We start from the raw sequence: 16,012 nt of genomic DNA, 5'->3' as shown, positions 1-16,012 counted from the left end.
GTCTCGCCTTCAACGAAAGTCGCAGTATGCGAGACATAGGGATTACTATCCGGCGGCGATGTAAACTATTTGTATAAAGATTTATATTTCAGAAGGTAGTAGACCTAGATGCTTCATACCTTGTATGCAGATACCTTATGTTATGAAGTTTTTGTCTGTTATATGTCCATTGTCCTTGACCTCATTTTCATGGTTCAGCCACTGCTTGAAAATAAATTATAGTTTTTTGGTCATCTGAATTTCTCACTTATTATGAGTAAAAGGATAACTATACTTGGTATATGGGTTCCTTGCAATGTATACATGTCCGTCAGACAGAGTTCACCTGACCTTGACCTTGGATCAGTGATCAAGGTTAAAGTTATATGTGATTGAGTCCATTTTTTTCAGATACTATAAGCAGTAGCTCAACTACATGTAATGTATGGATTCATTGATTGTAAGGGTACATGTCAGTCTGGCAGGTTTCATCTGACCTTGACCTCATGGTTCATTGGTCAATGTTAAGTTTTTGTGTTTATGGTCAGATTTTCGAATACTATAAGCAGTAGGTCAACTATATTTGGTGTATAGAATGATTGTAAGGTGAACATGTCTGTCTGGTAGGTATCATCTGACCTTGACCTAATTTTCATGGTTCATTAGTCAATGTTAAGTTTTTGTGTTTTGCTCTGTTTTTCAAATGCTATAAGCAGTTGGTCAACTATATTTGGTGTATGGAATGATTGTAAAGTGAACATGTCTATCTGGCAGGTATAAACCAACCTTGACCTCATTTTTATGGTTCTTTGGTCAATGATAAGTTTTTGTGTTTATTTTTATGCCCCCGCCATAAATACCACAAAACACAGATCAAGTTTGAATTTTGGTGGCGTCACTTTAACCGTTCTAGAGTTATGCCCCTTTATAAATGGAAAAATTGCAAAATTTTTAGTTTCCGTTCTCTAATTTTAGTTTGCTTCAACCAAATGATATGAAACTTATACACAATGCTAATTACCACAAAACACAGATCAAGATTGAATTTTGGTGGCATCACTTTAACCGTTCTAGAGTTATGCCCCTTTATAAATGGAAAAATTGCTAAATTTTTAGTTTCTGTTCTCTAACTTAAGTTTGCCTCAACCAAATGTTATGAAACTTATACACAATGCTAATTATCACAAAACACAGATCAAGTTTGAATTTTGGTGGCATCACTTTAACCGTTCTAGAGTTATGTCCCTTTATAAATGGAAAAATTGCAAAATGTTTAGTTTCTGTTCTCTAACTTAAGTTTGCCTCAACCAGATGTTATGAAACTTAAACACAATGCTTATTACCACAAAACACAGATCAAGTTTGAATTTTTGGTGGCGTCATTTTAACCGTTTTAGAGTAATGCCCCTTTATAAATGGAAAAATTACAAAATTTTTATTTTCTTCTAAATATCTAGTAATTTTTAGAATCGGAGTTATCTTCCTTTGTCCATGATTATACATTGTAGTTGAATCAACTACAATCAATGCTTTATACAATGCAATGTTTAATTTTGACTTCCACTGATAAAACACAGATCTAGTTGAATTTGGGTAGTGTCACTTTAACCATTATTGAGGTATGCCCCTTTATAAATCGAAAGATTGCAAAATTTTTAGTTTCCATTCTGTAACTTAAGTTTGCCCCAACCAAACATTATGAAACCTATACACAATATTCATTACCACAAAAATAAGATCAAGTACAAATTTTTTGTTTCCGTTTTCTAACTTTAGTTTGCCTCAACCAAATGTAATGAAACGTATACACAATGCTTATTACTACATAATACAGATTAAGTACGAAATTTGTAGGCGACACTTTTACCATTCTTCAGTTATGTCCCTTTATAAACATAAAAATTGCTGAATTTTTTAGTTTGTCTCAACCAAATGTTATAAAACTTATACACAATCGTTCTAGAGTTATGCGTGTTTGCAAATAGAAAAATTGCTGAATTTTTAGTTTCTGTTCTCTACTTAAGTTAGCCTCAACCAAATGTTATGAGACTTACAGACAATGCTTATTACCACAAAACTCAGATCAAGTTCAAATTTGGGTAGCGTCACTTTTACTGTTCTTCAGTTATGTCCCTTTATAACTATATGATATGCAAGCGGGGGCATCATCTGTGTCCACATGTGGACACTATCCACATTTATTTTTTTTTCAATTACCATAAGCAATAGGTCAACTATATTTGGTGTATGGAATAATTGTAAGTTGAACATGTCTGTCTGACAGGATTTATGTGATACTTGTAGTAAAACCTTTATCTTTAAGACTTTCAACATAAAATCAATGGCCGGTATTACAGGCAAGACATATCAGGGTGTGCACTCTTGTTTAAAAAAAAAGACATTTGGAAATGTTTACTGTTAAACTGTTGTAATCAAATAGGACAAAATTAAGGTCATGAAAAAGTCTGATTATTGCTAGTAAAGAAAACATATGGAAAATACTTCTTAAGTTTTCAATTTGTATTATCTTTACATGAAAGCCTATAATTGGTGGCATGGTACCAAAAAAATGATATGAATGATTTTTTTTCAGACATTAAGAAGACAAAGTCAGCTTGCTTTAGAACTGTTTAATACAATTGTACATCATGGTGATGTGACAAAGCCATCAATGTTTGCATTGGCTCTCAACTTATGGAACTTGGCTCAGAAACATGGGGAGTGTGATACTAAACAAACAGTAAGTTTATGTAAACAGAATCTTTTCCAATGTCATTTAGAAATATTTATGTAATATGCTTATTTATGTGCACTTTTTTATGTACATGTAGCAATTCTTGTTAAAACCTGGTTTAGTGATTTGTATCAATGTAAAACTTTTATTCAAATACTTCAATGGATTGTAATGAAGAATTTTTCAGTGCTCTATATAGTTTTGAGCACTTCCTATTTTATATCTTGGTTGAGATGAAATTTTATTTTGATGTAAAGAGTTATCAGTCTTTTGTGTTTAGGTGGGATGAAATATAGTGGGGGTAATTTAACATCATTGACTGGGTTTGAAGGAAAATTGCTGTGTTGAAAACAAAAAATAAACTGTCATCTGGAGCCAGTCTCAAAATAGTCACATAATGTCTCCCTCATGCAAATCTCTGATTTTTTTGATAAAGTTTTGGATTTTCAAATATTTTGGCCTTGAGCATCACTGAAGAGAAATTTATTGTCAAAATGCACATCTGGTGCCGAAAAATTGGTACCATTAATGTTATTGTTAACACAGTTGTTCAAAAGTCATGTTAAAGTATAGATGTATGGTACCACAAATATATATATATTATACAGTTTTTCCTCAATCCAAGTGGATTGAGGAAAAACTGTATAGAAAATATTATACATGTATAACAATCGTTACTGCGTAAGTGGATTTGTAGGTACTTAATATCATGAACACAAAATGTAACATGGTTCACATGCAAATTGAATCTTAGTTACATAAATAAAAGCAAGTATGTTGTAAAAATTCAAAACTGTGAAAAATAATTCCAAACATGAATTGACTCATCAAATCATGGATGCAGTAAAAATTAATATCTTTACTATAATGATATAGAAATAATGGAAAACTATTGTGAACAACATTTACTTGGATTTTTTTGTCCATTATAGTTCAGATAATGTGTCTTTGTTTTGATTTTTTCCTATCAGTCTTTCCTTTATGGGAAATTATACAAATATATCTATTTTTATATCATTAGACTTTGAACCTAAAACTATCATATACTGTGGATTCATTTATTTTCCTGGTTATCAATTTTCGTGGATTGAGGAAAAACTGTATTTTTGTGAATATTTGATATCGTTGTTTTTTGAAAAGCTACTTCAGTAATAGTTTAAGTACTGCATTCAAAGAAAAGGGTGGTCAAAATGCCTTAGCTTGTTAGAGCGAAAGCATTTTCCACCTCTTTTCTTCCAATGAAGTTAGGAAAAAGATTAACAGAGGCCCAGTAGCCCAGGCTACTAAATTTTGGGCTGAACCCCTAGATTTTAGCTGAAAATGTCCATAGTGCTTTCATATTGTGCTAAGTTGGAACCCTTAATTGAAATTGTTAGTGTTGACTTTAATTATTAAATGTACTATAAATATTGCTTTAAGGTGGTACCAAACACCTTGACTAAAATTAATTTGGCTCGTTTAATTTTCATAAAATTTTAACAAAATATTTACTTTGACCCTTTCACAAAAATATAAAAATTTCAGAAAACTTGAACCACATACTTTATCGGAAAAATTTCATTAGATATATAGCATTTTGACAAACACTAATTTTGATCATTGAGAAGCTTAATATTTCCTTAACAATAGAACGTGATTAAAACGTTCAGCTGATACTTACAGAGTTATCTCCCTGTAGTGGTATGTACCACATTAAATAATGTCTTTCTAATGACTTTCTTTGCAGGTAAGATCATTAGATGCAGTCAAGAAAAAAGCAGCTGTGTTGAATATCAAAGAATATACAGACTTAGTTAATAAAATGGCTTTAGAGTCGAGGACATAAATAGTCAAACTGTCAACTGTGCGAATTTTATTTTAAAACATGTGATATCTATACCTTACTCAAATTGTTTATTATTCATAAAGATATTGATTCAACAAAGTGCTAAAAATTCTTGATAGAAAACTTTTAAAGAAGAAATGTCAAACTTTTATATGGAGTTATAATATGAAACTAATAAATGATGTGCAATAATGTTACTTAGCAGTAGTCTCTATATTTTTGGAATTTTCTGTTACAGAATTTAAGAGGGTCCTTCAATTTTTTACTATTTAACCTTTTAGACCCCTTTTCTCTGATCTTTATCTATACTGACCCTTATTCACTATTCTTTATATTTCTTCACCTAATTATTCACTATTCTTTATATTTCTTCACCTAATTATTCTCTATTCTTTATATTTCTTCACCTAATTATTCACTATTCTTTATTTTTCTTCACCTAATTATTCACTATTCTTTATATTTCTTCACCTAATTATTCTCTATTCTTTATATTTCTTCACCTCATTATTCTCTATTCTTTATATTTCTTCACCTAATTATTCACTATTCTTTATTTTTTTTAGCCTATTTTTCTCTATTTTTATGTTCCATTTATGGACATTATGTTTTTCGGTCTGTGCGTCAGTTCTTTTGTCCTTTTGTTTGTTCGTTCGTTTGTCTGTCTGTTTGTTTGACCTTTCGTTCGTTCGTTCGTTCGTTTGTCTGTCTGATCGTTCGTCTGTCTGTCCCGCTTCAGGTTAAAGTTTTTCAGGTTAAATTTTTGGTCAAGGTAGTTTTTTGATGAAGTTGAAGTCCAATCAACTTGAAACTTAGTACACATGTTCCCTGTGATATGATCTTTCTAATTTTAATGCAAAATTAAGAGTTTTGACCCCAATTTCACAGTCCACTGAACATAGAAAATGATAGTGCGAGTGGGGCATCCGTGTTCTCTACACAATGGGCTATTTTGTAGCGGTGAGTTTGTATTGGTGAAGGATGCTGGAGTGCCTGTAAACAACAACCGACCTTCAGTAGGAAAACTAACAATCTTAGTCATTTAAGATTGGAGTCAAATGCACCTGCCACGTGCAGGATTCGAACTCACAACCTCAGTGTTGACAGGCTAGTGATGCAGTAGTTGAACTACTTAGACCACTCTGCCACCAAGGCCCTGTATGCGTTAGTATTATTATGGCGATTTCTGTGTCGTCGTCATCCGAAGACATTTATGTTTCCAGACAATAACTTGAGTATAAGTTTATTGATCACTATGAAATTGTACCACAAGGATCCATACCATAAAAGGAAGGTTGGGATTGATTTTGGGGGTTATGACCCTAATGATTTAGGAAAAAAGAGCCAAAAACAATACTTATGTAATACTTTGCTTAAATTGGTTATTTCTTGACCAATTTCAATGGGGTTTAATTCAAAGTATTTTATTCTCTGGGTTCTTTAATATTCTGAATCAAACCGTGTATTTAGAATCTGGATTTGGGCCCTATTTTTGAATGGTCCATATTAAGGTCTAAAGGGTCCATAATAAACTCTGTTTGATTTCATCAAAAATTGAATTATTGGTGTTCTTTGAAATGCTGAATCTAACCATGTATTTAGATTTTTAATTTTTGGGCCTGTCATCAAATTTTTTCCACATTAAGATCCAAAGGGTCCAAAATTGAACTTTGTTTGGTATTAAAAATTCTTGGGGTTCTTTGATATGCTGAATCTAAGCGTGTTTTTAGATTTTTGATTTTGGGCACAGTATTCAAGTTGGTCCAAATTCGGGTCAAAATTAAACTTTGTTTGATTTCATCAAGAATTGAATTATTGGTGTTCTTTGATATGCCCATCTAACAGTGTATTTAGATTTTTGATTTTGGGCCTGGTTTTCAAACTGGTCCACAGTAAGGTCCAAAGTATCCAAAATTAAACTTAGTTTGATTTTAACAAAAATTGAATTCTTGGGGTTCTTTGATATGCTGAATCTAAGCCTATAATTAGATTTTTGATTTTGGGCTCAGTTTTCAAGTTGGTGCAAATTGGGGTCCAAAATCAAACTTTGTTTGATTTCATCAAAAATTGTATATATGGGGTTCTTTGATATCTAACCTTGTATTTAGATTTTCCTCCTGAACATGCATGACATATTTGCCACTGGACGTTAAGCAAACCAAGTGAATCAAAAGATTTTGGATTTTGGGCCCTTGTTATCAAATTGGTCCCACATTGAGGTCCGAAGGGTTAAAAATTAAACCCTGTTTAATTTCATCAAAAATTAAATTGTTGGGGTTCTTTGATATAATGAATCTAACTGTGTATTGAGGTTTGGGATATTGGACCATAATAGGTAAAAGTCCAATTTCAAATTTTCAGTTCTTTGACCACATTCATTCTGTGTCAGGAAACTATGATGTGTCAAATATTTAATCACAATCCAAATTCAGAGCTGTATCAAGCTTGAATGTAGTGTCCATACTTGCCCCAACTGTTCAGGGTTCAACCTCTGTGGTCGTATCAAGCTGCACCCCGCAGAGCATTTAATTATATTTGGGTTTTTGTTGTTGTTAAAGGCTGTACAGTGACCTATAGTTGCTAACATCTCTGCTATTTTGTTTCAGTTGGATAGTTGTCTCATTGGAAATTCTACCATATCTCCTTATTTTATATTAATAGAATAGACACATTTGATGGAGTAAAAATTAAGTTGGTTTAATGTCCACATTACAGCCACAAACAGGATGAAAATTATCTGAATACTGTTAGTTAATTAAAAAAAAAAACAAAGAAAATACTTGAAAATTTTGAAATTTTGAAAAATGGTTACATGTAGGTTTTGAAAGATGTAAAGGTACCTTTAATATTAAAAAATGTTAATTATGATGTCACAGTTGTCTCATAGATATGTTTGATGCAGGTTTTATGCAGAATGGTAATTTTATGCATATTTTTTTCTAAAATAAGATTTTAGCATTAGCTTTTCTGAAAAAAAAAGTTATTTGAATCACATCAGATGACTTAAGAGAAGAAGAAAAAACATTGTCATTTGTTTTATTTCTTACATTAGATCATTAAAGAAAACAAAAAGTCATTTTTTTTCTCTTTCAATAGATGATACCAGCATGTGGTGTTTAAACAGTATGAAACCTATGATATAAATTACACCTGCACAACATGTTTTTCTTCAACAAGTACACATTATTAATTGTCACTGACTTTTATTTTTTAAGAGGACTCTTTACATGGCTGTTAATTAAAACATATGTACCATGAAGTAGTATGTTTATTTTTCCATAATTGAAAATTTGGCGGGAAATGATTTTCTCAAGATTTTTCATTCATTTAACATTGGCACCTTTATTCTTGTATATGTACCATAAAGTGGTATATTTATTCTTCCATATGTTTACTGATATTCATCCATATGTACCATGAAGTAGTATGTTTATTCTTCCATATGTATCATGAAGAAGTATGTTTATTCTTCCATATGTACCATGAAGTAGTATGTTTATTCTTCCATATGTACCATGAAGTAGTATGTTTATTCTTCCATATGTTCCATGAAGAAGTATGTTTATTCTTCCATATGTTCCATGAAGAAGTATGTTTATTCTTCCATATGTACCATGAAGTAATACGTTTATTCTTCCATATGTACCATCAAGCTGTAGTTTGTGGTGAATATCTAAGAGTACTGCTGATGAAAGGTTAGAACTTAGAATTGGTTGATGCCAATTGGTATTCCAAAAACAGATTACTGTAAATTCAGAAATTATTGCGATGTTTTTATTATTGCGAAAAATGCGACAGGGTTATAATCGCAATAATTTAAACTCGCATTTTGAAACTTGTTGAATGAATTAAACAGGATTTTTCTCAATATCGCAAAAATTAAAATCGCATTTTAGGCTAAAATGACAAAATCGCAATAATATATGCACGCAATAATTTCTGAATTTACAGTAATTGATTGATTGATTGGTGATTTAATGCCACTTTCAGCACTATTGTGCTATTTCGTGGCAGTCCAATTTTATTGGTGGAGGAAGCCAGAGTGCCCAGAGAGAATCACAGACCTTCTTCTAAGGGGGGGGGGGGGGGGGGGGGGGGGGGGGGGCTAGGATGAAATTTGAAAAAAAGGCAGGACAGGAGTTTTGAGTAAAAAAAAAAGGCGTGATGAGCAACTTGGCAAAAAAAAAAAGGCAGGATGTCACTTTATGTAAAAAAAGTCAGGATAAACTAATAAAAAAAAGCAGGACCTAATAGAGTGAAAAATAAAAAGGCAGGACAGAGATTACAACTAAAAAACATGCAGGACAATTTTTTTCATCTTAACCCTCCATAAAAATCAAATGGTAGCCTCCTTAGTCGATTTGAGTCTAGAAAAATAGGGAATAAATGTACCAAAGATTATAAAAAATATGCCAAAAAAGCAAAATTTCCCAAAATGACAAAAAAACATAAGATATATGAAAAGACAACAACTAATAAGGCTCCTGGTATGGGACAGGCACATGAACACTTGGCGATATTAAACTATTGTATATTTCAGAATATTGATTGATTTTTATGCGACCACAAAAAAATTTTGCGGTCGTATATTTGTATCCGAAGACACATTGGTTTTCGCACAATAACTTTAGTTTAAGTGAATGGATCTCTATGAAATTTTACCATAAGGTTCAATACCACAAAAGGAAGGTTGGGATTGATTTTGGGGGTTATGGTCCTAACAGTTTAGGAAAGGGGCCAAAAAGAAGCCCAAAAAGGCATTTTTCTAGTTTCCAGACAACAACTTGTGTTTAAGTGTATGGATCTCTCTGAAATTATACCACAAGTTTCCATACCACAAAGGGATGGTAAGGATTGGCTCTAAAGGGTTATGGTTTAAACCATTTAGGAATTAGGGGCAACAAAGGGGGAAAACAAGAGTTTCCTGGTTAATGGACAATTTAAAAGCAGTGTAAGGGAGGTAATCCAAAAACAAAATTGTACAATGTTGGATTACCTCCCTTACACTGCTTTTAAATTATCTATTTAAGACTTTTTTGATGTATTTAAATGGGTAATTATGGTTGCAAACTCCATTGGTAATTTGAATTGAGATTATGACCATATGTTGAGGGAAAGAATATTTTTTTTGGAAAAAGGGGAGGGGGTAAAAAAGAAATTTAAACAAAATTTCTAAATTTCTTCACATATTTTTTTTTTTTGCAAAAAAGGGTGGGGGGGGGGGGGTGGTTGATTCAATACGCAACAGCATAGTGTATTGCACAAAAGCAAAAACTAAAATGGAATAATTTTTATTTTATTTTTTTTGGGGGGGGGTTAATTCACACAGGCACAGTGTATTGCACAAAAGCAAAAAATTGAATATAAATTCAAATCATATAACCAATTGTAAGTTCTTTGACTACAGTTATTCTGTGTCAGAAACCTATTATGTGTCAAATATTCAATTACAATCCAAATTCAGACCTGTATCAAGCACGAATATTGTGTCCATTTTTGCCCCAACTGTTCAGGGTTTGACCTCTGCGGTCGTATCCAGCTGCACCCAGTGAAGCAATTTATTTTTTTTGTGTTTTAAAATGCTGTTTCATTTACTGTTACATATACCTCACATCTCCTTTTAATCAGAATTACTTCGAAGCTAAAATATGATTTACTATAATTATGTTATTTATGTCTATGAAAATAAAATAAAGAGAACCCTTATCTGCGTCTTATTTGAAATTCAATGGTCACTGTTATAAGCTGATCAGTCTGTAAGGTCTCCTTAGTAAATTGAGATATTTATATACATTTCCAGTCCACTGATAGGCAAAGTTGACCTTAGATGGATTTGGCTATTTTTTAAGGATCTTTTTAGTCATATAGCTCTTCAACTGTTTCAGTTCTTATACATCCTTGGCTTTCAAATATTTCCCCTGCAGCATTCCTGATGAAGGTAAATCCAGAAAAGTGCTTCAGACGCATGAAATATTTTTTTGTAATCATTGTAATCTGTCTGCTGTGGGTATTTTTTTATTTGATTTTTTTTTTATCCCTCATTGAAGGATTCAAAGCAAAAAAATAAAATAGCCTTCCAAGACGTCACAGTTATTTGTACTCAATACTTTTCCTAAATACTTTCACTTTTTAATAAACAGATTTGACTCATACTGGTGTTAACTGATGAACAATGTTGAGGTCACACATGTTGACAAGATGCACTTCTAATTAGCACCTGATGTCACTGACTACTCTTACGCCTTTTCAAAATATTTAATGGTAGTTAATTCATGATATAAGTTGCATCTTTGACTTTTTATAATTATAATAAGAACATATCTGTTTTCTTTCTCTCTCTTGCAGCAGGTGGGTGTTACCAGCAGTTACCAGCACTTTGTCTTATACAATAAATTAAAAGTCTAGACAATTAAGTTTTTCATCATGACATTAGTTTCATTTTGACATTTATTTGTTTTGTTTTCTCTTTCGTCAGATACCAGCGTGTGGTGTTTATACAATACAAAATATGTGATATAATGTCCACACTTACACCCATGTATCTGGAATAACCTTTATCTGATACAATTTATCGATTGCCTTGAAGAACTTTTGTTAAAAAAGGGGCATCTTTACATGTCTGTATATTTTTCAATATCTACAATCAAGAAGATTTTTAGTAGTTTTTGGTTGAATTGAATTTACTGTAAAGTAAATAAGGAACAAAGTTGTGGTGGTGGTGGTGGAAGGGGGGGGGACTTGGAAGATTTTGTGAGAGAAAAAAAACAGCATTTGATTTATTAATTACCTAACTTTGAATGCAATGATAACAGATATTTGTATATAAGTAATTTGTTTCTGATTGCAAAATATTAAGAATAATAGGCATAGGTGCCAGGCTACCAATTCGTGCTCATAGGAGCCCCTCTTTTTGTTTCATTAGTGTTGTTTTTTCTTTGTCTAGCAATGCTACTCTTGGTATTTGCACAAGAACTTATACAACAGGTTAGCAAATAGGTGTGGTAGCTTTGAAAAGACATCAATACCAATTATGACAATTTAAAGTGATAATGGTCAGATTTGCTAAGTCTTTAAGGATGGAATCCAGTTCTTTTTTTTAACTAAATTATTCATTAGTTTAGCTCTTATTAAGACTAAAAAGGTATATTAAGTGTTTTACAGTATCATAAATTTTAGCAACTGTTGTTTTATAGTTTGTGTGTTTGTGTGATTGTAAGGCACAAAAGACAAGATATTTTATTTATTTTTTTTTGGTGTGGCCTGCCACCTAAGTATTATTAGTTTTGTTTTCATTTTTGGATACTTTTATTTGGATTTAAGTTACATCATTGTTAGGAATATGACACACAGTGCAACCTTAAAAGGAACAGGCTGGGGAAGCAGATCTAAATTAGCACCACCATTTCTGATGGTCATGAATTAGGCACTGAGGAAAATATAACATAAAATAGTTTAAGAAAAAAAGTGTTTATTAGTCTAAGGAGGTTAAAGTTCTAATAGCCAAACCGATCTGTTATATTAAGACTGCCAGGCGATACTGTTAATTCTTAAATATTCTTAACATCTCTAATGAGTTGTTTTAGGTAGAAGTCCAAATTGCTACGGACTTCTGCTGAATGATACAGGTCGGACATATGCAAGGTCATTTATGAGATATAAACACACAATCATGAAATGACAAAAACAGCTATTTACACAAATGTATGAACATGGACGAACTCTGTGTATCTGAATACCACTTATCCAATTTTTCACTTGCCATGAGATCCAGAAACATTCAGTGGAACAGGAAGTGCCTTACTCTTCCGGAGTACCTGTGTTCACCCTTATTATTAATTGAAAGGGGTTTATGTTGCTTTTGCTTTTAATAGTTTTTCAGTGTTGTATATTTTTTTAGTTTTTAAATCTGTGTTATTTCTAACAGTAACAGTCTTATCTATCCTTTGTCCTGAAAATCTGTTTTCATTTCAAACTATCACATGCTAACAAGTTTTAAGCTTTAAGTATTTACATGTACAGACCATTGGTTTATGAATTTGGATATGTCCTAGTTGGTTAGACAAAAACATCTACTTATCCCAAATTCTGTGATGTATTATAAACAAATGTCTTTTATCAACAGATTTTAAAAGAGTAACCCATGTGTTACTATGTTACTAGTGAAGCACGAACTGCTTACCACTCTGGGGCACTTGAGTATACATATCTAGCTTTAATCATTTATTAAATACATATAGGAAAAAAAAAGAAAAATATATTTTAATGAATAATTAAAAAGACCTGTTCAACATCACGTTTGACCTGAAGTTAAAGGTAATATTTAAATACAGGTAATCACTCAATTGTGGATATAGCATAGATTATTAAAACTAAATCAAATCAATTCTGGAAACTTGATACCCTTAGCACCTGACAGAAATAGAAATATGGTCACCTAGACTTCTCCCAATCATCAGTAAACCTATGCCAAAGAGGGGTGTTGGTTTGAATGTGCAATGTACTCTCAAATCTGTACTTAGTGTCTTTTTGTTGTTTGGATGGATAAGTACCCGGCCACGTCCACTTGTATTTAGAGTATTTGTATTTTTATCCATCTGATGAGTAAAGCCTCTTTCAACTGATTTTTATAGTTCGTTCTTATGTTGTACTGTTACACCACTGTCCCAGGTTAAGGGGAGGGTTGGGATCCCGCTAACATGTTTAACCCCGCCACATTCTGTATGTATGTGCCTGTCCCAAGTCAGGAGTCTGTAATTCAGTGGTTGTCGTTTGTTTATGTGTTACATATTTGTTTTTTCGTTCATTTTCTGTACATAAATTAGGCCGTTAGTTTTCTTGTTTGAATTGTTTTACATTGTCATTTCGGGGCCTTTTATAGCTGACTGTGCGGTATGGGCTTAGCTCATTGTTGAAGGCCGTACAGTGACCTATAGTTGTTAATTTCTGTGTCATTTGGTCTCTTGTGGAGAGTTGTCTCATTGGCAATCATACCACATCTTCTTTTTTATATTTAATATGTACAATATGCAGCCATATCCAATTGGAATAGGGATGTTTAATCTGATGCCTTGTGTAAGGACTGTACCATGCTCTCAACATTTTAAAGAAACTTTGAAACAAATCTCGGGATTACACAGGTGGGCTGTTGCATGGCAGAATTTCTGTCAATGTCCAACATACCAACCATCATTTCCAACTTGGTAATTTTAACTTTCCAACCTCATCCCAGTCAAACCACCTATAACTATTGGATTTATTGTAAATTTTTTTCTTGCACTTATTTGCCACTGTATGATAAGAAAACAATCAACATTCGTCTTTTTTTTTACTACTGTGGATTCATTTATTGATGTGGTACCAATTTTCATCGATTGAGAAAAACTTGCATTTTCATGGATATTTGGTTACGTGGGTTTGCCAAAGTCTGCATACAACCTTATAATAAATTTGTAATTCATCGAACATTTAAATTTGTTATATGTTGACACAAAAGACAACAACAGTCAAATTTTTATCGCTTATATAATTAGTACTGGTTTAATAGGTCGACATGTTTCACCAGCAAGCATGGAGTCTTCAGGGGACCTGTGCCCCCCCCCCCCCATTTTTGGGAAAAATTTGGTTGATTATATAGGGAATCACTGAAGCATGACTGGAGCGGATCCCCTCTTAGGCAGTCAGTGGGCCCCCACTTATGAAAATTTCTGGATCCGCCACTGGCAACTAACTATGTAGATGATACAGACATCACCTGATTTCAGGTTAACACTAAGTAAAATATAACTGTGTGATCAATAATTTTATTTTTACAAACAAATTACAATATCATATTCCAACATTTGGTCCAAAATAATAAGGCCAATTTATAACTTTTTAATTCCAAAACAGAAATAGATTAATGCATAAGAACAAAGAAAAACCTATAAGTAATAATAATGCAATTATAACTAACAATATTATCATGTATTAATTATGTCAACAGCATTGAAGAATAAACGTTTGTGTCAGTTTTGAAATCAGGAATACAAAATAAACTAATCAATGCAGTAATGCAGAAGCTTAAGGATGTACTTAGGTGAGGTTTTGGAATAAGTGTCAAATGTTCAGACTCCTCAGTGGTTTTCCATACGATACAAGGTAAAATATTTTGCCCCATAACACCTATTTATCTTTTAACATAAGATTTAATAGCTCATAAATGGTCATTTGACAAAATTTAAGCAGATTCTTGATTTTCTTTTTTTTGATTTGAGACCAAAATAGTACCAATACAAATATAAGGGCCATATTTTATAAATCAAATATCTCGAAAAGGAGCTCCATGACCTATCATTATTTTTAGCTTATTTTGATCCTTAACTAATACTCTTCCAGCTTAAAGTATCAATTTTGAATTCTTGATTTATTCAATTTTACCTTCGATCACCTAAGTACATCCTTAATATTATAGAATGATTTTTTTTTTAACAAACATTGTGCACGGTTGAAGTCTCTTTATACATTTTCCATGGCAGCTAAAAAGTATCATCTACCCATACTGTTATACATTTTTATCATCTACCCATACTGTTATTTTTTTTTTTTCAATTTGAAGACTTTTTCTTTCAATTAGCACTGATCTGACTACAATATATATCTATATACAGATGAAATTTCTTTTATTGACAATTAATATGACAATTATTTTACACCTACAATTAGAAAAGAAATAAAGACGTTTTGGAATTTAAGTTTCCATGCCTACCCAAATAACGTTCCACCAAAGCTTACTAGCAATCATGTTGGAGGTTTCCTTGCTGACCCAAATCAAGTTCAGCAAAACTTACTAGTAATCATGTAAAGGATGGGCTAATTTTTATATTGCAAAGCACTGTTTATTTTTATAATCTGAAATAATATTCCATATCTATATAGAATGTCATATGTAATATATTACACATGAGTAATAGTGGAGAAAAACTACCTGCACAGCTTGGCCAGCAAGCTTATACAATGAATATAATTGATACTGCACTCACAAAAGCTTTCATAATTTAACAAAAATTGTAACACACAATTACAAATATTTAAGGAAATGAAAGTTGTGTTGTCCGCTCATATATTGGGGTTACTGTTACTTGTTGAAAAAAATCATTCTTCATCTAAAAATGATTGAATTCAGTTCAAGTTTTGATTAGACTAAATTTGCCCTATTATATTTTATCATTACATTAAAGACTACAAGTTCAAGTCATACTTCTAGCCTTCTATTAAGAAAACATATAAAAATATGAATGAAATAAAATTCCAATGTTAATTTTCAGCTCAAATGGCAGCATAATATTTCTCCTTTATAGCGGGGGTATATAAAAAAAAAAGAATGGGACTTGTAGTAAGTCTACATAAAAACCATGTCAATATTTCCTGGATAAGTCCATTTTGATAAGATGTGGTTGCTGTGACTGCATTGGGTATTATAAAAAATACAATAACAC

At 32.0% G+C, this 16,012-nt stretch overlaps 1 protein-coding gene across 1 annotated transcript in view; it reads left to right on the top strand.

Moving 5' to 3' along the window:
• The window catches only part of LOC127709464 (VPS35 endosomal protein-sorting factor-like), a 33,238-nt gene extending 28,503 nt beyond the window's left edge, over positions 1-4,735 (top strand). The window contains exons 25-26 of the mRNA XM_052215047.1: positions 2,573-2,719; positions 4,440-4,735. Of these exons, the coding sequence (XP_052071007.1) occupies positions 2,573-2,719; positions 4,440-4,538 (246 nt within the window). The 3' untranslated portion in view covers positions 4,539-4,735. The remainder of the gene's footprint in view (positions 1-2,572; positions 2,720-4,439) is intronic.
• Positions 4,736-16,012: the final 11,277 nt, after the last annotated feature.

Source organism: Mytilus californianus, unplaced genomic scaffold (assembly GCF_021869535.1).
Source record: "Mytilus californianus isolate M0D057914Y unplaced genomic scaffold, xbMytCali1.0.p SCAF_7, whole genome shotgun sequence".
NCBI lineage: Eukaryota > Metazoa > Mollusca > Bivalvia > Mytilida > Mytilidae > Mytilus > Mytilus californianus.
Note: the sequence above shows the minus strand (reverse complement) of the source record. Positions and strands in the feature narration are given on the sequence as shown.